The 22557-nt window shown below is 33.5% G+C and overlaps 2 protein-coding genes across 8 annotated transcripts in view; one reads left to right on the top strand and one right to left on the bottom strand.

Annotated features, from left to right (window-relative positions):
• Positions 1-22557, top strand: part of Nrx-1 (neurexin 1) — a 222029-nt gene that overhangs the window by 163849 nt on the left and 35623 nt on the right. For all 6 annotated transcript variants that reach the window (XM_089074798.1, XM_089074801.1, XM_089074802.1 and 3 more), the window contains 8 exons: positions 111-303; positions 3261-3452; positions 4335-4478; positions 4697-4914; positions 8048-8156; positions 15315-15637; positions 16149-16440; positions 21896-22189. In XM_089074798.1, coding sequence (XP_088930924.1) covers positions 111-303; positions 3261-3452; positions 4335-4478; positions 4697-4914; positions 8048-8156; positions 15315-15637; positions 16149-16440; positions 21896-22189 — 1765 coding nt within the window. The remainder of the gene's footprint in view (positions 1-110; positions 304-3260; positions 3453-4334; positions 4479-4696; positions 4915-8047; positions 8157-15314; positions 15638-16148; positions 16441-21895; positions 22190-22557) is intronic.
• On the bottom strand, positions 17350-19328 carry LOC105423718 (uncharacterized). 2 transcript variants are annotated; one of them, XM_011633575.3, is made up of 3 exons: positions 18699-19326; positions 17883-18104; positions 17350-17512 (listed from the first exon to the last, which is right to left on the bottom strand). In XM_011633575.3, exons 1-3 carry the CDS (start codon positions 18980-18982, stop codon positions 17506-17508), a joined length of 513 nt encoding a protein of 170 aa, XP_011631877.2. In that variant the 5' UTR covers positions 18983-19326; the 3' UTR covers positions 17350-17505. The 2 variants fall into 2 exon arrangements, with proteins under 2 accessions (XP_011631877.2, XP_088930957.1); XM_089074831.1 differs by lacking the exon at positions 17350-17512 and having other exon boundaries at positions 17879-18104; positions 18699-19328.

Raw genomic sequence — 22557 nt, 5'->3', positions numbered from 1 at the left:
ATAAAGCAAATATACTGACGTATTTAAACTTGTACGCACATGGGAATGGCTTTATTTTACATTAAAGCAGCGATATCGTAATACGAACGGTCCGTTTGTATCTATTACAGCAAGATTTATTTGCCTTCGAAATTCTTGGCGGACATCTTTATCTGCACGCCGATCTCGGAAGTGGTCCCATTAAAGTAAGATCGTCAAAAACACGCGTAGATGATGGCATCTGGCACGACGTTTCCCTAAGAAGAGTCGAGAGGGATGGTCGCGTTACTGTCGATAGCTACACAATGGAATTTCGTACGCCAGGTAAATGAAAAATGTAACCCTTTCCGTGCAATATCTCATCTTCTCGAGAAACAGGATCGAATGTATGCAAGAAATAAAAAAAGAAATAAAACGTATATGTGTAATTGGTGTGTCGGAATTGTAAGAAGATAACACCGAATAAATATTAGTCGATGGATAAATATCTTGTGATATAGTTTTATATTCTATAAAAAGCTTGTTGATATTCGCATCTAATCATCTCCTGATGTTACTCATTTTTCCGGAAGAGAAACGCTTAATATTCCTCTTGAAGCACGAAGTACACTATCGATGAATTCCAGATACCTATCGCGGCGTATTTATGCGTGCAGTAGCAGTTTTTCAAAAAGACCTCACCCTATACATAAAGTGTCTAACCCGGTCTGGCAGATAAGTGTCCTCGAGCGTGTAACTTTGAATTATGAGTGGCTCGACCCGCTCAGCTCGCCGTTTACGTCGGTGGACCGCGATGTCCAGAATTTACTCACTGCATCGTAGCTAAGTGATAAAGCACTACGTATGTACGGCCGCAAACACGTGAACGATACCGCAAAAATGATAAAAAGAATTTCATTGAGACAGCGAGGGGATTCATATATTTTAACCTCAGGTAGCGGTGATTTAGCTCACTAAATGTTACTGTATAGTTATTTCTTGCTGTCATTGATTTTTTTTTTTTTTTTAAGAAAAGATTCAATAAATTTAAAAATCGATACACATATCGGCAGAATAAAAAAAGGAACTTATGTTAAGGATAACAATGTTATCTGACAGATAAATAAATAGAAATAAATAAAAAGCTTTCGATATATATATATATATATATATATATATATATATATATATATATATTTACTATTATCTATGCGGAACGAAATATCGAATAAATTAAACTATCATTTAGAAAAACCTTTTGAATTATACGAGAGTGCCTCGATATATTTAAATACGAAAAAATGTATTTCAGCCATAAAATCTGCAGTGAGAAGAATATCCGATGAATCCGGGACAGCTTGTATCCGCGCATATTTCAAACGTAACAAACATGTACGCGTATACCTGTAATTGAAATGTCATCGTATTTAGAAAATAATAACGCGTATTATACGACGATGATGCGACACTTCACTTTTTCAATAACATGTTTAAATAGAACATACATCTGGCTGAATTAAACGATCAAATATTTTCCGTTGCCTTCATTATATAAAACGTATACATACGTTTTGACGTTTGCGTAACTCTTCTAGTAACATCAACTTTTTTTTTTTAACTCACCTAACTTCGAATCCCGAAATCAAATATTAATTAACGGACAATAAATTATTATACCATGCTACACAGAGTAGTAGTAGAATGGTAGCTTTTTCTCTGAAATTCGCCGAGCGAAGGACTAAGTTATCCGCTTGTTCCGCTTTCCTGTTAATTCTGCCGCTCATCAGCAACTTCTCTCTGCACTTTATCCCTCTACATTTTTCTCTCAAATTTTTCGTGCAGATTAACGCAGATAACGATTTACCTATTCCACATTGTCACATTACTACATATTCAATATCAAATTTAATAATCTATTTTTATATTTGAATTATATTTTATAATCTTTTGAAATAGGTAATTACCTAAAAAAAAATTTGCGCTGTTTTTAAAAAGAGACGACATTGTAAAAAAATATTATAAAATTAGTATGCATTGAACAAACACGTATATTCGATAATCTATTTTATTAATTGATTTATATGTTATATGTTATATTTTATGCATTATTTTATAGCACATAGTAGATTACATTAAATTCCATTAAATTGTTTGAATAAATTATTTCAAAGCGCGATATATTTTTCCGTCTCTTCATGTTTATTTATAAATCTATTTGCCCATCTCCCGTTCAGTTCTCTTTTTCTTCTCTCTTACCGAACATTTGCGAGATAAATTTATAACTTTAGTCACACTGTCACACCGTTTTCATCTTACCGCGATCCAAGCCTGTCGCGGTTAGCCGAATTACACGGACAGTTAATTCGCCGACAAAACTCTCCTTTGAATCCTACCAACGTAGCTGGTAGCAATTCCATCCTCGCGCTCCTATAAAACCGCGAGCAAATAACGCGGATCACTGCCGGCTGCGGAAAAAGATCTTTGGCTTTCGCGTTCTCTACGAAATAATTTGTTTAACCACAATACAAGGGAAAACAAAATTTGGATTTGAGAATCAGAAGAATACAAATATAAAAAGGATATGACATATCAAAACCATTAAATTGGAAATTTAATATTTTCTACTTTTAAAATGCAAAAATTTCCATATATCAATTATCCAAATATTTCGAGCGTGAAGCACCGAAATATATCAAAAATGAGCTTTAGTATAGTAGTAAACCGTATAGTAGGAAATATCCAAAAAAAAATTTCAATTTAGTAAATGTGTTCTATAAGAGCTTAGGATCGGTATTTATAAAATCGGTATTAATATTACTGCGTACGTTTTTACAATTTGTCACGTGGCAATTTTAATTGGCTGGTCGTTAAATGTGCACGTTAAATATGACTATATTGATTTATATGCTGACAGATTGTTGTTTTATTATTTATTTTCTTATGATGATTATTGAAAATAATTACAATTTTTATATAAGAAAATTTCGTATTTAGAGATCTTCTGTCTTTATATCTTTAGAGAGATTTTTTTTTTTTTTATTAATTTCTACTATTTTTTTTTTTTTTTATAAAAGAGAATTCCTCTTACTTTTTATCTTTTAGCAATTTTTATATTTCTAACATTAGATTATACAAACAATATATCAAAATTTTAAATTTTATATATATGTTTGTATGTGCTGTGTCTACTTTTATACAGTGTATAAAATTTTTAAGTAAATAAATACTCACATACATAAATTTTTTATTTATAATACAGTTTTCGACAAAACTGTATTAATGATGCAATTAATTGCTGACAGGAGATTCCACGCAATTAGACTTGGATGGCTTATTATACATCGGTGGTGTAGGTGCACCCTTTGCACCCTTAACTGTCCCGCCCGTTCTGTGGACGGGCGCTCTTCGACAAGGCTATGTGGGTTGCCTAAGAGATCTTGTCATTAATGGACAACCAATAGACATCGCGGGATACGCACAACAACAGGATTCAGGTAAATCAAATTTTAATTTTTTTTTTCCTAAAATGATTTGAAATTATTTAAAAAATCTTTGTCAAAGATGATGGTGTCTAACTAACTGGAAACAATAAGATTATATGATAGATATACAGTTAAATTATTGTTTTTAGAATATTTATTTATTTAAGATTAATATATTTGTGTAATATATTTATGTAAAATTTATATAGCTTATTATTAATGAAAACAAATATAACATCTTTAAATTAATATTTAAATTAATAGAACATGTTTACTCGAGCACAGATGTAAAATAGATCAAGGAATAACATAATTAAAAATAACAATCAAACCATAGTTATTGGTTGTTAAAACCAAATATTGTTCCATACTGCACGAGATAACCATGTTTATTAACTATTTGTTACTAAAAATATCCTGCGGCGTGCGGTATTACTAATATTTATACACGACGAGTAGAGGCACGATTTTTTTTATACTATTGGGAAAAAATTTGTTATGTAGCGAATTCAACGTTTGGTAAACGTGATATCTGATTGTTATATTTCTTCTGCATTTTTCGATTAAATATACAATCAATATATTTAATTATTATATATAAAATTAAAAACGTTTTTAAAATGCATGAGGGAAATTAATTTTTATGCAAAAACTTTTAAATAGAAAATTTTTGGATTAGTCACATAAATGTGATTATTTTTTAGTTTGATACAAACAAATGGTAGGCATAAAATAATAATTGATAACAACATATGTTTAATTCTAAAAAGTTTTTAATTCAAAAGACGAACAGATGACGATAGTATGAGTAATGATAATTTTAATTGTCATTTCAGATTTTTGTATTGAATAAATTAAAAATTTTTAAATATTTCTCGATGTATGCATTTACAGGTGCAGTAAGACCAGCATGTCACATTCAACCCCCACATTGTCCTTCTCAGCCGTGTATGCACGGTGGCCATTGTCTCGAAGGGTGGAATCGATTTCATTGCGATTGCACTGGCACACCTTTCACAGGACCCACTTGTGGCAAAGGTAAAAAGATATAATTTTTTTAATTATAAATTTATAAATAAAGTTTTATAAAATGAATCGATATCTAAAAGTAGAAGAACAAGTTCTTCTGACAGTAAAACTTGAAACGTAATTGTTAAAATCCGACAAGTTCGAGACATTTGTCTCAAAGTCAAATAAGCTTCGCGAGTTCATTATCTGTAAGTTTTTTAATAAGTTATTGCATCTTATTATTATAGATGCGTCGACGCTACATCTGAACGGCACACAACAAATGTCGGCATTGATGCCGGAGGACTCCAGAACACAGGCGGAGGAGGTCATCGTACGATTCAAAACGACAAGACCGCGCGGGCTTCTATTAGCGACTAGCTTAGAAAACAGCGCCGATCGCTTGCAGATCTATCTAGATGAGGGCAAGGCGCAAATGGTAATTCACATCGGAGATCGAGAGAAGGTAAGATTACAGAATTTAGCCACTGTATGCAAAAGATAAGGAAATCACTTCTAAGTCGGAAAGGAAACCAATTCTAAACCGTCAATAATAAACACATATCTTTTTTAAAAACCTGTAACTAATTTTTAGATATTATTAAACGCAAGAATTTCACTTATGATGATTTTAGTCGGATTAATTAACGTTTCATCTTTTTCGGTAATTATCGTGGCCGATTAGCTTATAACTTATTATTAATTAATGTGACCGGATATTACGAAATCTTTTTTTACTTCTTTTTTTGTAAACGCTGCGTTTTATAAGAATCGTTATTTAAACAAATCTCAAATAAGAACACAAGAAAGGACAAGATATTGGATTTATCTCGGACAAATTCGATCCACTTAATGTCAACGAGCATCCGCTCCGAAGTTAAAGGACCTCGCGTGGTCCATGAGGATTTACATTCCCGAAGCATCCCCGATGTTGAACGTCGTCCCGATATAGTTGACGTAGATCGTTCTCCCGTTGCGAACGTCGTCATGACGTTAACTTAATACGTCACCCGCAGCAACATCCGCCAAGTAAACGGCTGGCGTCTCTCATCTCCATGTAACGAAATATTCTTTTTGACGGAAATGTTGGACGCATAAAGCATATTTCCGGCAATTGCTCCCGAAGCGTAGAATAACGCGCAATGGTTTTCATGCTTTGTTATATTAATCCTTTTGGGATGATATAACAGAAAAGACAATAAGGAACTAAACACAATGTATGTATATTGCCTATTTAAGATTTATAAACTTCAACAACTTTCTTTAAAAACAAAAGTGTTTGCTTCGCAATAGCTAAGACTAATAATTTAAAATAAAGGTACATGAAATAAAGTAATTGAATAATTTTAATAATTATTATGAACACGCGCTAAATCGAAAAGTCTTATGCAACTAGTGCAAGCTTTGCGAAATTTTTAAAAATTAATAAAATTATTATTTCAAGGTCGCGAGGAACATTTCTGTGCTGCTCCATCGATCGTTTTCCCGGGAGCCAAATGCGTTTCTGAATGCATCCTGCAACCTCTCGTTCACGCAATCTCCAATCCTCCATCCCTCCCTTGTACCTCTGACCCCATCCGCGTATACATAAGCAAAATACATAAGCAATTCTGCAATCGCGACACTTCCGGTCGAACGAGTAGTAAATCGTCCGACTCGATTTCACAGCTATCTCATTAGATGATGCGTAAATGTATAATTTATTTTCTTTCTTCTCTTTTTCTCCCTTACCTTCTTCCTCTTTTTTCCTTTGCGTTTACATTTGCAAATAAGATACATCGAATGTTATATGTTATATTACCAACAATTTGATTGATTCATTCACACAAAAAAAAAGGAATCAGACATTATATGTAGTTATATAGATCGATTAAATGATACGATTAAAATTTAAATAACGTACGATTAAAGCAAACATCTGTTTTCACACTTCTAATAACAATTGAATAAAATTGTAGACATGACGTCAATTACAGATCATTTAGGACAAGCGTTGCGCAGAATTAATTGCGGGAAGCATGCGACCTGCCCCATTATTATTGCGGATATTAAAATAGATATTGCGTTAATCTGAATGAACAATCTTGGGTCGAGGTCAGATTTGGAGGAACTCTCTCGTGCGCGCGCGGATGAGGAGCGAATGTGCAGATCTACACGTCTACATCGTACACGCGTATAAGCGCGAGCGTACAAGGCGCACGGTAATTTACGGTAATGTTTCAATCTCTGTACCTACACGGACTCGTTAATTGGACGGAATAATTGATACGATAATGCGGAGCTCGACGATTAGTCTACGGAAAACCGGATTTCCGCGAAGTTCCTGGGAAGTTCGAGAACGACGTTTCAACGAAGATTTCTATCTCGCGGCCGGCTTCAAACCGCGAGCTTTTCTCGACCGCGAGATTATCCCCCGATTTTCGATAATTTATTAATCCCTTTCACTGGCGGAGGCAAAAAATTGTATAAATTATAATGATAAGGAAGGTACTTTTTATCATCAATCGAGGCATTATTGTAATACGTTAATTACAAAAAATTATTACCACCTTTAGCCAACTATTCCATTTATCCATTTCTATTCTGTTTCGATTTGAATTATTTTATTCGACTTTGTTCATTCCATCCGCGTTAAAAAAAAAAGGAATAAAAATTTACAGGTGCATTGTTTCTATCCCATTTATTAAAACAGTTATTTAATGACACAGTTATTTTTAATAACATTAATAAATTTAAATATTGTTTACGAAATCTACTCTGATAATACTACTCTTTTATCAGTAATTTTATTTAGTTTTTCAATCTGCATGTATTAGCATACATTAGAGATATATCACAACGTTTTACATTATATGAAATTGTATTTATCACTTGATACATAGCTTGATTTTTAATAAATTTAAATCTAGAAAAGTTTAAAATAATATACAAAATAGTTCGATAAATTTACTCATAAATATTCCGACAAATTTATTATCGATTCCTCCTGCGTGGAAGTTTGTGAACAACCTAGTTTTAAGCTTGTCCATTAAATATAGAGAAAATATTTATAACGATAGTTGATGCGAATTAAAGGATCGGCTAGTACTTGCGATAATAGTAATGGTCGATGGCAATAGCAACGATGCATAGATGACGTTAGATGACAAACGTGCGTCAGGTGTCATACGACGTATGATATCGTATATTGCAATGGGGACTATGCCAGATAGTGACGAGTTGCTTGGATTTATGGGATTTTGCCGAATGACAGGCATCTCATAGAGGTAGTTTATCGATAGCGTTAAACCTATTGCGACACGATGACGCTGTCGGTCGATGACGCTGTCGCAAAAATACGATAAAAACTGAAGATTTCACAGTGCCACTATTGAGACCGACTTTGTTTCTAAAGTAAATTCTTAGTAAAGTAGAAAAAAAAGGTATTTTTTATATAATAGAAATATTAACTTTTTTCGATAACACTCTTACAATTATTTTAAACATTTTTTTTCTTGTAAAACCGATAAAATATGATATTTATATTTATTAAAAAAGAAGAGGAAGGCTTTTTAAACAAAGCAAGCGATCGATTTAATCAGTTATTTTTTTTCTTTCAGTCATTGGTGGCTGGGCAAGGACTTAATGATGATATGTGGCATACACTGAGGTTCTCCAGGCGATCCAATTCGCTCAAATTCCAGGTCGACGATGAAGCGGCAATACGAGGTATGTATATACATCTGAAATAATATCGCCATGTGCGATAGCTATCAAAATATTGTATTGTATTGTATACCAGAGAGAGGTATACACTTTATTAAAATCAACAAATTACAATGCATATGCAATGCAAATTTTTATGGAAGAAGATCCTAAAACTCATAAAGCTGTTTATTGATGCGGAATGTGTGCGTTTTGTATAGGGTATTAAAATTAATGATAATATCGAGAAAAATGAATAATTGTGCAAGATAAATTGAAAATTTAAAATAAATTTCTTTTACATTGTCGATTTTATTTTCAACAAAATTGGAAAATTAATTGATGTCTCTACCGTACAACTCAAACTAACTTTAAACTTGAATAAACCTAGATATTTTAAAATTAGAAAACTTTTACTATAAATCATTGAACGCATTTTTCGACAGCGTGCACATTTACACAATTTTTTAGACAGACAAATATTCCAAAATTCTCAAAAAAATTAAATCAATGTAAATATATTGTGTATTTTTATCACTAAAACCAATTTATGAGACAGTTAATGTAACAAAACATTAAAGCATTAAAAATTAAAGAAAAATCAATTAATTTAGACACGAACCACATTATTATCGAGAACGAGATGTCGTGCAAAGTGCAGCAAATTGTACGTCGGTACCAGATGCAAAACAGTTGATTGGTTTCGTGCAGGAGCAGTGCAAGTGGTATCTTCGATCGTAAAGTGCGAGAAATAGTGAGAACAAAAAGCCAATTCTATTTCAGAATACGGACGATAGGAAAAGAGATAAACAAAGATAAAAAATACCAAAGTACATATCAGTGCTCATCCCCTTCCCCAATAGTGCGAAAAAGAAATTTTCACATTACATTTTTCACATTACATTTTTCATATTAGATTGAATAAAAAAATTAAAATTTTACTTTTTAATTTAGTATTAATTATTAATTAAGTAAAAAATTATTGATAATAATTGAGGCTCTGTATAGAAAATAAATAAAATATGTGAACAAAGAACTTTGACTCGAATAGTTCTTTGTTCACATTCTTGATTTATTAATTAATTGTTTTATTTTTATTACAAATTATATTATAAGACGATGTATTGTTTTAATAAATATCAAGAATAATAATGCTTTAAATGTCTCTTAAATGTCAATGTTACATTTATTAAAATAGAATTTCATAAAATGTTCGCAGACACGTAAGCGCATTTAATTGACGTTCCTATATGGACGCTCGAAATATGGATAATAGCAGTTTTTGCTCTTGTCGTAACCCATAGACTACTTTCTCGTAGTTAAAGCTTTTATACGCGGTTTAAAGTCGTCTCGTAATTAAACCTGAATTCATAATGGGCGTAAAAGCGAACTATCCTTTGGGAAAATTAGTTACCGTATTATCTTTCTACGATATTGTAGTCCTTTAGGAAACATTTCTCAATTTAAAAACAATAAGTTATAAGCGTAAAATGGAACTAATGCTTTATTCTTACTTATTCAACAGATATTCAAGAACTTGGTTATTTTTAAAACCGAAGTACTTTATTACTTTTAAAAGTAAAATTATAACGGATGTAATAAGGATAAAGAAACTTTTATGATTGAAATATTGATATATTATCAGAACAGCGTAATGACTTTCGTTTTAAAATATGAAACAAATCGTTTTGTCCCAAACAAAAAATCAAAAAGCTATTCATTCGAGATTGCTTCGATTATACTTCGTGTTTTTATTTTGCTCCCATTTTTTACTTCATGCTTTTACCACGCAGGATATGCTTTCTCTCTTTATCTCTTTCTTCCTCGTATCATGCTTTTACCTTCAAAATAATTGCTTCCTTTCCTATCTTTCGCAAAGAGCATTTGCTTCACCTTTTTTTCACATTGCAGTGAAATAAAAGTCTATAACGCAAATAATTATTTCAAACATTAAAATGTTTGAAATTACTTTTGTTTTTGAAATTATATAGTTTTATAATTATATAGCTTTAGAATCGTAAAAAAAGCATTATTTTAAAATCGATTGATTTAAATTTACGTAGTTTTTAGTTAAACTAGTTAAAACTTAATAAAAAAAATAAAAAAGATTTGAAAATATATTTCTTTTTTTATATGTTACAAATTGCAATCTTTCCGAGCGTTTTCTAAAACAAAAATTAAAGTTGCTTCTTTTATGAGAGAAAACTGGTTTCAAAATTAGTCAACAAATAAACAATTTCAAGAAAAAAGCGTTTTACATGAAATAATCTGTATTATAATTAAAAAATTTTATATTGATAAAATTAATCGAAAGAAGGTTATTATACGGACACGCAGTAATTTATTTGTGATAAATCTTATACGGCGCGTTGTAGTACGGCAAGTTTCGAGGAGGGAAGTTTCCTTCTCGTGATATTTCGAAGCGGGGAGAGGGAGGGGGGGGACACTTTGCACGTCTCATCGATTGCACCAGTTCGAAGGATCCTTATGCATCGTATGCATGCGCACGTTCGAACTTCTCGCCACAAGGCGAGAGCCCACGCAAGGGAGCAATATCGTATTTCGAAATCCCTATTTAGCATAAATATGTGGCGGCGGCCGCCGCGGAAACTTCGCGGCGGAAGTGAGAAAAAAGTCGAGGAGAAATGTATAGAGATATAAGGACACACGCGGAAATATGGAAAGTAAAGTCGACAGGTGTGTGGGAAGGATCGCGTTTAACACATTTCAGAATATAATACAAGTATGATGATTCGCGATATAAATCTTATACAACAAGCTTAAGGAGAGGAAAAAATTGTTGACGGAAATTCAGGCAAAATACATGAAATACAAACAACTTTTCCTAAAAAAATTGCATATCTGACTTTCCGGTATTCCGTTCTCTTTAATTTTCCACGCCACTTCGATTAAGATTTACTTTTAAGATTTACTCAACGTGTTTACAGCACTCGAAGTATATACCTTTCATATCACACGACGTCAACAACCTTATCAGACTCTCCAACGTATCCTTAATCAATTCTAAAACAGGTTTCCTCATAAAAAAATAAAATCCGAATGTTCGCGCGTAGAAAGATAAGCAAACAACGATAGATGCGAATGCCGATCTTAATTATCTCGCGGCAGAGTTATGGCGTTCTCGAAATTGGAAAACGGAAATATTCGGTTGGAGCCGAAATACGTGTGTATACTCGGTGGGAAAGCGAGGACTACTAGGAGAGAAGAAAGAAGGAGAGAGAGAGAGAGAGAGAGAGAGAGAGAGAGAGAGAGAGAGAGAGAGAGAGAAAGAGGGTAAGGATTAACTGCACCGTACGACCAAATTGCCCCGGGCGTATAAATACAGGTGTACACGAGGGGTGGATGGAGTCGCCATGGAGAATTCCCTTCCGATAATCAATTTCCACATCGAGATTTATCAGTCGGTGGATTCACCGCGGCGGGATCATTCGGTCTACCAAGATTTATGCGAGCGCCGTACGACGCGGTCGTGGCCTCGCACAGGAACGACGCTCTCTCGCGCGGAAAATAATTTTCCGCCTTCTCTCGATCATCGTCCGCCGCGCGACCGCTCGCCCGTGCCCGATATTAGTGTTGTTATTTGTCGGACCGACGAGTCGGGGAAATTGGCACTGTGAGGATTTCGGAACTAAATCGTCCCGCCGTTTTCGGTGTGCCGCCGTTGGCGATGATCGAGTGAACCATTGGGTGTGACAATTTTACAAATTTTTCGCTCGCTTCGAAAAGTGCAAAAAGATTCGCGCGCAAATTATTAACTATTATATTATATATAACTATTATATATTAATTATTAAAATTCTTTTCATCGCAAGAGCCAGTCATTTCGTATCCATAAATATAATAAACTTTTCAAGATGAAGCACCTGGAAAATTTGAAAGTATTAAAGAAGAATTGTGTTGCTATTTTTAATTGACTTCTACTAAATGAGCTTGTGACATTTCGTATGTGAATTATTATATATATTTTTTGTATTTGATGCTGATAAGTATTTTCTTTCGTACATTCTTAAAGTATGCTTACATAAAATTTTAATTTCACGAGTATTTTTTTTTAAATATAAATAATAAATATAAATAGGGAATTTCTTTGAGCGACTCATCAGGCTACAAGACAAGTAATTGCGTCAGTTTGGCCACTCCATGGGTTTGAATAATTAATGAACATCGCCAAGAAAGTTTAGTAAGATCGACGAGCGGGCGTACGAAATTAAAAATTTCTCGGGCAATTTTTCACGCAAGTTTCGAGACCCCTCTCATCGTACTCGTTTCGTAAGTTGTGTAAATGGGACAAATGGCGAATTAGAAACTGCTGGTTTGTTGCAAAATACTAATTTCCTGAAACTAAAAACTTGAGGCATACATTACGGCTTATCTGACACTTTAAATTGCCGATATAGGCAATATTACGAAACTTAAGAAGATTAATGTCGTTTAAATAAAAAGAGAAAAAGGAGACAGAGAGAAATATATAAAAATATACACATTTATCAACCATATATATATTTATATTCTTCTTCATACATATATATTTCTATTTGTTTAAATAAATTTACGCAAACTTTTATTTTTCAAATAATTCATTTGTTTTCTATTTACAAAAATTTACATTAATTATTGAATTACTCAATAATCAATTATGAATAATAATCGACCACGTTCTGAATATGTATTTAAATTTTAAATGACAAATATATAAAGTGAATAGATTATTTAACAATAAAAAAATTCATTGCTTAAAGTCTATTGAACAAAGATAATCATCGAATCATATTTTTTTGGGCAACATTTATGTTATATATTTATAATTTCAGTGCACAATCGTACCGAACGAATTAATATATAATTATAATAAATAATTAATTATACAGTCTCTCGCGTATGCAAATAAGAGTACGTAATTAATATAATATAAATAATTGATTAATAAATAGTCCCCTTTGTCTGTATTACGTGTCTGATTAATTTAAGAGACAATTTGAAAAATTGCACTGTTTTGTCCATAATCAATCAAGTTAAGAATTATTATATTGCAATTAACGCGTTAATTTTGATAGAGAACTTAAAACTTTCTTTTCCGATCGCATCTCCTCCACTGGATAAATTACAAGTTTCCCGCGGGTTCTCCCCCCCCTCTCTCTCTCTCTCTCTCTCTCTCTTTCTCTTTCAACCCTCCTGCGATCACAAATTCAAAATGCATCGCATAACGCGTCCGCTTTTGCATTCCGTCGGCGACTTTTCGAATCGAGACACTCTTATGAATGTTAATCGAAGATTTTCCAAGGCTGCAGGCTCGTTATTGCACCAGTTCGGTGTGTCAATCGTGAAAAATACATCGGCAGTAAAATTCCGTTTGTAAATGATAAAGATATTTTCAGTGACGAAGCTGAAGAATCTATCGAACATAAGCGAGCACGTCCCAGAGGCGATCAAGCGATAAAGTATAATGAATAAGGTATAAAGCAGCTTTACAGGGATGAAAAGACATTTTATGGACAAACGAGACGTAGAAGCGAACGTTGACACTTTTACAGCGAAGCGTGAAAAAGTGATGCTTTTTCTGCAAAATTTTATTTTATTTTACATTTTTGGATATATTTTGCACTACATCGAGTATGATCGAGTATGATCAATATCTGCGGAAGCACGCGTTTTCTTTCCCCCGAAGAGGATCCCTCTCGAGGCAGAGAATTCCCTTCGATCGCGCGTGCGCACGCGCGCACGTTTCACTTCCGAGAGCGTCGATTTTTCTCTGTTTACGTCGATTCGTTGGCCGTATTATTTACGAGTCAGTGCCATCGATTTTCCGACATCCAACGGACGGATTACAAATCGCGGGCATGCAAATGCGCTTTTTATCAAACTGGCTCCTCGAAATGCTCTTCACGCCGCCGCCGGCTGCGCAACGAGAAAAGTGCATCCGGAATCGGCGATGGGGAGGTCGACGTCTGCGGCATTCGCGGCACTCCGTCGCGAAAGCGGCGTTTCAAGTATAAAGTAAATTATATCCCCGCGCGATTCCATCAACGGTAAACGGCGCGGTTCCCAGAAATTCCCTCGTGACTCTCTCGTCGCGCGCAAATTCCGCGATTAGCGAGCGATGAACACGACAGGGACGAGCAAACAACATATCGATATATCGGCTCTCGGATCTTGCTATAGTCCTTGCGATATTCGACATTTTTAACACCGATATTATCCGCTCGATAGTGCCGTTACAGCATCCGCATCTTTAATTTAATACCAATATTACGATCGCCGTGTTGGCCGATCATTAACGCCATCGCGCATAAATTGACGTAGGGCGGCCGTATCGTTGGTTCAAAGGAACGTTATGGCCATGATTCCACTTTGGATATTCTCTATAATTTGCACATTTATGTGAAAGATAATATAAGATAAACGAAGCAATTAGTGACACTTCTATATAGGAACGCTGATGCAGTCGAGCGGTACATCCCGGTCGTATCTTATTAATATCGATAATGTGAACCGCACGTGATTGGCTAACCAATCAGCCTGGCCCCAATCGGCCCCTACAAAACAACCTCACCGCACCGGGATGGGGAAGGGTGGAACAGCCACCGTGAAACAGCCACCCTCGCAAAGCTGTCCCTCGGATCACCCTATTAAACTGACGGCGAGTGCCGGCAATATTGAGTTAGGTGGCAATAGCCTAAATTGCAGTAGCCCTGTACCACGGCCTTTACTTCGGTGCAATCGATCGCGCTGGAACGATAATTGCTGCACAGCGAAACACATGCGGTTCCTGTCTTAAGCCTGGCATAGTTCAACGCGTTTAAACACTAAAGTTTTGTGAATTTGCGAATCTTTGTAAAGTTCAATTAGCGACCTCTATCTTTGTCAATTTGTTAAAATAAAAGATATAATTATATAAAATATGTTCAACATAATTCTTTATTTTAATATTTTTAATATCAGAGTATAAATAATAAATAAGAAATAATAAAAAAAATTAAATATAAATTAAATGCAGAACGCACATAGTTTTTTTTCAATTGATTTATTTTCCTTTAGGAAATTTAGATTTAGAAGTGATAAAATTGTAATTGTTCTCCAAATTTCAATATTTGCCATTTAAACTTACTTTTCACATTTTAACGCTTTAATTGACAATGACTAATGACTTTGCGACGAATGTAGCGGAGACGCAACTGGGAAAGCAGAGCATCTTGGAATTCCGCACTCTCCACGTAGGCGGATATCTTCACGCAGGCGAGGACATACCGCATTTCGTGGGTCAATTGCAGCAGATCTGGTTCAATGGATATCCATACTTGGAGATTGCGCGCAGCGCTGGGAGCCATCAAGCCTCGCATCAGGGTGTCACGCCCATCATTCGGGTTACCGGCAAATTTGGAAAGAGGAATCATCCAGTTCACCATCCGGTGACCTTTACCTCCAAACACACCTTCGTAGGTCTTCCGGTGCTCAAGGCGTACGTGGAGACTAACATCTATTTCCAGGTGAAAATTAATATTTTTCTTACAAAACGCAATTCTATTGAGTCATGCAGAATATAAAAAACCGCGAGATTCCATCTTTATATTACTTTTTTCAATTTTTGATGAAATTTTAATCAACTTTTAATCAAATTTTAATCAGAATGTTTATTAATTATATAAAACATAAATTATAAAATATTAAATTAGGAAATGTACAAAAAATATACAAATGTGAAAATATACATGTAAAATCTTCTAAATATTTGTTTTTTTTAATTATTCTAAATGTTTACTCTTTATCTTTACATTAATACGTCTCTAAGAAAAATTAATTAATAATAAAGTGAAGAAGGCGTGTGAGTTTTTTAAAATACAATTGCATCTTGCATCACGGTAATTAGAGTCAAATCATAAGAGAGATTGCATGTTTTTCCGCATTTAATGGTCAAAGGTTTTATTGTCAATTGTGAAAAGAATGTAATTTGAATTGCAGAGAGAACTCGTCACCTTACATGTGTAAATTATTTTTCAGTTCAAAACACGCGAGGCAAACGGCTTGATCCTTTATAATGCCGGAAGGGAGCATGATTTCATTGCGGTCGAATTGGTAAACGGACACGTTCATTACGTGTTTGACCTAGGCGATGGTGCTGTTAGGGTCAGGGACACTTCGAAGTCCAAGTTGAACGATGGCAAATGGCATGCCGTCAGTATCGGTAGACCTGCATCAAAGAGACACACTCTCGCTGTAGATGACCACGTGACCGCCGTCAACAGTCAGGGCAGCAACGAGAATCTTGATCTCGATGGCATTTTGTACATAGGTAAGTGGGAAAAGGAGGAATAGAATATATAATTTAACTCAAACATTTACTTGTTGCACATAAAGGATATTTTTCTTAAATTTTTATTAAATTAATCTAAAAAAAGTTAAAAAAGTTAAAAAAAGTTTTATATAATTTGAATAATTGTAAACATTTCGTAGGATATTTTCTAATATTATTAATTTATTTTTGTACAATGTTCAATGATAAGTTAATAATAAGTTTTTATGATAAGTTAAACATCATACTTCTTTTGTTTAATTCACCCGTTATATTACGCGCAGTAATACAATTAATCAGGATTCTATTCGACAATTTCATTCGAGATATTACCACAATAAAATAACAGCATGTACGCGATATTAATTTAATTTAATTAGTCAGTCGTGATTTACATCTGCAATCCGTTTATTGTATAAGTTAAATATGTCATTTATGTATTGGTTTCTTAATTAGTTTAATGAATTATTATAACCGCATCCTCATTTAGCTCACCGTATTTATCGCAAAATTTGTTGAGTGATAAGACTATTGATAAAGGCGAGATTCTTAAATCAATCTCTAAAAATGTTTAAGTTATTTTTGTCTTTCTTTCATTATTAAGATATTTCTATATGTTCCATATGTATCACGATTCAATTCTCTCGCACAATACATAAAATTTGTAATACTTAAAAAATATCTATAGAATAAAATTTTATATTGATTATAGAATTATATAGAATTTATCTCACAAATTAAAAGTGAAACTTTGCATGACAAATTTTGACACAAATTTTAATCAAAACTTATTTTTAATCTCTTTCTAATATATTCATAAAACTTCTAAGTAATAATCTATGAACTAGATTCATATTTAATAAACGATAATAATATACTTGAATATAAATACATAAGAAAATATACAAATTTAATATAACATTTTATTAATTTTATTAATAATGGCTAAGTAATAATTTATACATTTTCAGTACTTTAGAATTTTATATAAAATTAATGTTGGTCTGGAGAGATCTAATTATTTAAGTGTTTCCTGTTTCGTTTTCTTTTCTCCGTTTCTTTTTTTCACATTCTATAACAGAAACATAAAATAAATTATTAAACTTTTGTGTGTGTGTGTGTGTGTGTGTGTGTGTGTGGGGGGGGGGGGTATATATATATATATATATATATATATATATATATAAAATATGTGTATCAGAAATTCAGTGATCATATTTCATAAATTAATAGCCATTTAATAATTATCATACTAAACTATCCTGAAACTTTTAATTATAACGTTAATATTAATAAATTCCTGTCTTATTTAGACTTAAAGAATTTAACAATATTTATTAATTTAACAATATTTGTGATAAGTATTTAATATTTACATTTTTAATTACGAAGATATTAGACTTGTTAAATTAAAAATTACGCAAAAAAAAGAAGAGACTCACATAACAAGTCTACAACGTCCTCTACTATCAAGTCTTTTTCCCTTCGGACAATATTCAGGCGCTGTAATAATATTCCTAGAGTCAATCTGCGGGATAAACTTATCAGGCATCACGATATTATCTGGATCACCATTCTCTTTTTCTTCTTCTCTTGCTTCCATATCGCCATTCTCAATTTGTGAGATTTTCTTCTCATCTGTCGTCGATGTCACCTTTTCCGTGCTATTAATAAACGATTTACGATCGTATAAGATTATCCATAGCATTAGCAACGTTTGGATGCACACTCGCTATCGTTAATATTTTTCAATTATAACATTTTCGAATCGAACATGTGTCGTGCATTATTGATCGATGAAGTTGAAATTACATTTTCTTTAATTTGATTTCTGTCACTTACTTTTTAATCAATTACTTTAACCTTTCATAGGTGAGATAGGTCTCACAGACATTTAAAATTATTAATCTGTCAAACATAGTTCTAAATATATATATACATATGTATATATATATATATATATATATATATATATATATATATATATATATATATATATATTTAGAACTATGTTTGACAGGTATATATATATGATTGAAAAATTTCTTATATGACTCATTCACGTTATGTAACTCATTTTGTAAACGATGCGTTATTTTGCGAAACTTAATAACTTAATAAACATTTAGATATCCGCATACTTGTTTATCGTATATTAAAGAACGAAGAGTTAGTTTGAAAACTAAATCGTCTCGATCTTCTCCCTTTAAACAAGCATATATAATTTAGACACGCATTCTTTTTTCGTCTATACATACTCGTAATCTTTGCCCGAATATTTGTACTCGTTGCTGAACATCCAATTCTCGTTCGGCGAGACGTAACCCTTCATCAGGCGGATCTCAATTTGCGGCGCTCGAAACTCCGGATGCACTCTTCTCCATCGGTCAGGTATATCTTCTAATTTTCTCGCTGATTCCGGCGAGAGTCGCACGATCAAAAAATTTCGCGGACGGATGAGCGACGTCGTCGAGAAGCGAACGATCGAAATTAGCAGGACGCAAAAGACGAGATCGCGGGCAGACATAACGACCGATAACATATGAAAATAATAATTATTGAATTTCCGCGACAGCGAGATATAACGGTTATGGCAACGGTGATTAGCTCCGAGATTCTACGAATTATGCCGATTGGACAGCGTCGAACTCCACCGCTATTATCTTCTATCTCGCGCGTCGACTGATTTCCGTCGATTCTCGTCGCCTAGCTCTTGGAGGTTGATTAGACCGACAAGCCCGAGTGACGATTCGAATGTTTGACGAGTTTGTGCACTTTCGATGATGATGCATAGACGACTGTTTGAAGCGCAAAAATGATCGTGATTCTAACTAACTCAGCGAGTCGTACATCCGGCCTTCGACCGCAGCGCACCCGCAAATGTAAGATTAAATTCGTGAGTAGATGGTCTGCCTATGATTAATGCGATTTAATGACACCTCGACAAGCACGTCATATGTGATAAACGATACAGTCAACTGATAAGAACGTGATTGGACTAGTTTTATTCGTAGAAATATGTGCTCGAATATAATCTCTTTATTTAATAACTTTTTAATTTGCGCTTGTAAATTCAGTTTTTTTTATGTACGCTGGTTTATTATCGAAGGCTGGCATAACATATGAAAAAATTAGCCAGAAATATAAGGCACATTTTCATTATAAAAATACTTTGTTTTAAACTTGAATAACTCCACCTAATCAGCAGTATTTTAACAAGCTAAAAAATTCAATAATTAATATATATTATATATATATATTTATATATATTATAATACACATATATATATATTTTTAATTAAAATATATATTAATATAATAGAATATGTTTAAAGTTATGGAAATGGAGTGGTTAAGTGGAAAAGGTATTTTTAAAATACTGATGTCATTCTTATTTTCTTGGATTATGCGAGTCACACGAAATATTACAAATATCACGTCTCATATCGTTTCGCATTCGATAAGGTAGCCTTATTCAGGGCAATTATTTGCACTGGGCATGCCTCGGCGATAATCCTAACCTTGATGTGAAATGTTAATGCTGAGTTTTTTTTCATTTCAGTTTTTCAATTCATTTTTTCAATTCATTTTTTTCAATTTTTCAATTAGATGCCTCGCTGATTTTCGGAACTTTTGGTTTACTTATATAGACGCTAAACATTTTATTTTATTCTTTATTCTCTGCATATTGTTGCTCTGACATACATATCTATATATCGAGCAATTGTAATTTATCTCTGTTCATTTTATGAAGTCATATTTATTATTTTGCTTATCGGCGGAATCGTGAATTATTATTGAATTATCTTTCATGCTTTACTTATATAATTGCTATGGATTTTTTAGCATTCTTAGCGGTCAAGTGATCTTAATTGATTGTCGCGCGTTATTTGCAAAAATAGAACTTGCTCGTGACGTAATTTCTCTGTCACGTTGACGCGCCATTTCGACCGTTTAATTTTTCATCGCCGACGCGACGCGGAAGATTATTTATCATCAAAATTCCTTGTGCCTCGAATGCAATTATACAATTAACTCGAAGATTTCAGCAGAGAGGAAAACTTCGCGAAGAGATGTCATGCGACGATTATTACCCTGTTGTATAAGCGAGGCTTTTCAAACAATAAATAATGCAAGATAATCCATGTGAGAGAATTGGTCGATTTTATCTCCGTAATAAATATCTGTAGACTTATTCTATTATTTAAAATATCTTGTTCAGCTATAACTATTTGCTAATACTTATGAAAAAAACAGTGACGCAATTATAACAAAAAAGATTACTATTTCTTGATGACGTGCTGCACGAAAGATAATATTGATAAGAAAGATAATCTGATTTTTAAAATATAAAATGTCAACGACACGTAAACGATAATATCTATTGATAAATAAGCGTTTATAAAGCGTAGATATTTCTATATTTCTAATTAATAGCAGATATCAGTTATAGGTATATCTGGATTAACGATCCGAAATTCAGTTATGGTACGAAACGCGTAGCGCGCTATGAATCACTATTAATTAGATCCATATCATACCGTTTCTGTTGCTTAATTCATTAATAAATCTATCGGTCACCGTCATAAATTGACAAATCAGTCATCAATTATTCTTCAATAGCGATTATGAAGCCACGCTCGCGCATCATAATGTTGATTCATGACACGTAAGTTTGCAGTCGAAATTTTACTCCGATTGATTTTCGCTATTTCGAGATATTTATTTTTGGTAATTCAATAGTTCAAGGTTTATTTTACCATTTTAGACAGAGACCATTTTAACGGAAAAAAAAGGGATATTGTGGTACCGCGCGTTTTGTTTTATCTAAAATCTCTTTAAGTATATTAAGCATACTGGATGAGAGATTTTGACGCTGTATACGATTGGTCGCGCAGTTGCATTTCGCAATTCCTGCATGCGGTCATACGGGATATAATGTGTGACCGTCGAAATAATTTTCGACCGGCGGCGATCCCGCAGGATTTATGGCGGCGAGATCGACCGGACGTGCGGTCGTCTCGGTTCGTCGAGCATCCGCGATATCCGCGATTGTCGAGAGGCTCGCAGATATCGCAAGGCTACGAGAGAGTTTGCGAGAGAGATGATTTCGATTTAACTACCGAATTTCGATTTCGGTATGTTACGTCGCGTCATTGTCCCGTCTGGGTTTTGGCAATTCCATCTCCGACAATTTATATGTCGCAACTCGCAATGCGAACAGATGGGCGAATGATTTAAACACCTATTTCTTCGAGAAAAACCGTTATGATTAAAAGACTGTTCTATATTCTAAACAACATTTTTAAGTACTGATAAACAATCGTAGTAACGTGTATTAAATAAAAGAAAAAAAAAAGAGAAAGATGGAAAGAGGAGTTTTCTTTTTTCTTTTTTTTTTTCATTTTTTGATCAAAAAAAGTCGATAAATGATTTAACATCTCATTTATTTCAGGTGGTGTGGAAAAGACGCAATACGGCCAATTACCGAAGCAGATTCTCAGCCGTCATGGATTCGAGGGATGTCTAGCGTCATTGGATCTCAGCGGGGAAAGCACCGATCTCATTACCGATGCCGTCGTGCCAAGTTCTCTCATTACATCCGGATGCGACATTTACACCAACTTGCATCCGGGCAAGAAGTGCACTCATGATCTCTGCGCCAATCATGGGACATGCGTGCAGCAGTGGAATAGCTATACATGCGACTGCGACATGACGAGTTTTACCGGGCCGACTTGTAATGACGGTAAAGAAACGGGGAAAAAGGGAAATATATAGAGGGAAATATATATCGTTCGTATTTATATTTGTATCGTGAGAGAAGAAAAAAATAATCCATCTACGCTATTCTTTTTATTACTATAAAAAAATTAATTTATATAAAAAATTAATTTTAAGTTACTTTGTAATATTTTATTATATTTATTTGTTACTACTTTTTATTATTAATTAACTTTTAACTAACTTTTTCTATTTTATTTACAAAAATCTATACATAGTTTATCACGTAATAACGTTATATAAAGTTACCAAAGTTTGCAGTTATCAAATTATTTTGCAATGTAATAAATATTATAGGGTAGGTTGTAAAACTAGTTTATAGTTCGGATAGAA

The sequence above is a fragment of the Pogonomyrmex barbatus genome, unplaced genomic scaffold, assembly GCF_055798465.1.
Source record: "Pogonomyrmex barbatus isolate J1 unplaced genomic scaffold, ASM5579846v1 scaffold18, whole genome shotgun sequence".
In the NCBI taxonomy this organism is placed as follows: Eukaryota; Metazoa; Arthropoda; class Insecta; order Hymenoptera; family Formicidae; genus Pogonomyrmex; species Pogonomyrmex barbatus.
The sequence above is the reverse complement of the archived record's forward strand: the minus strand, read 5'-3'. Positions and strand labels throughout refer to the sequence as shown.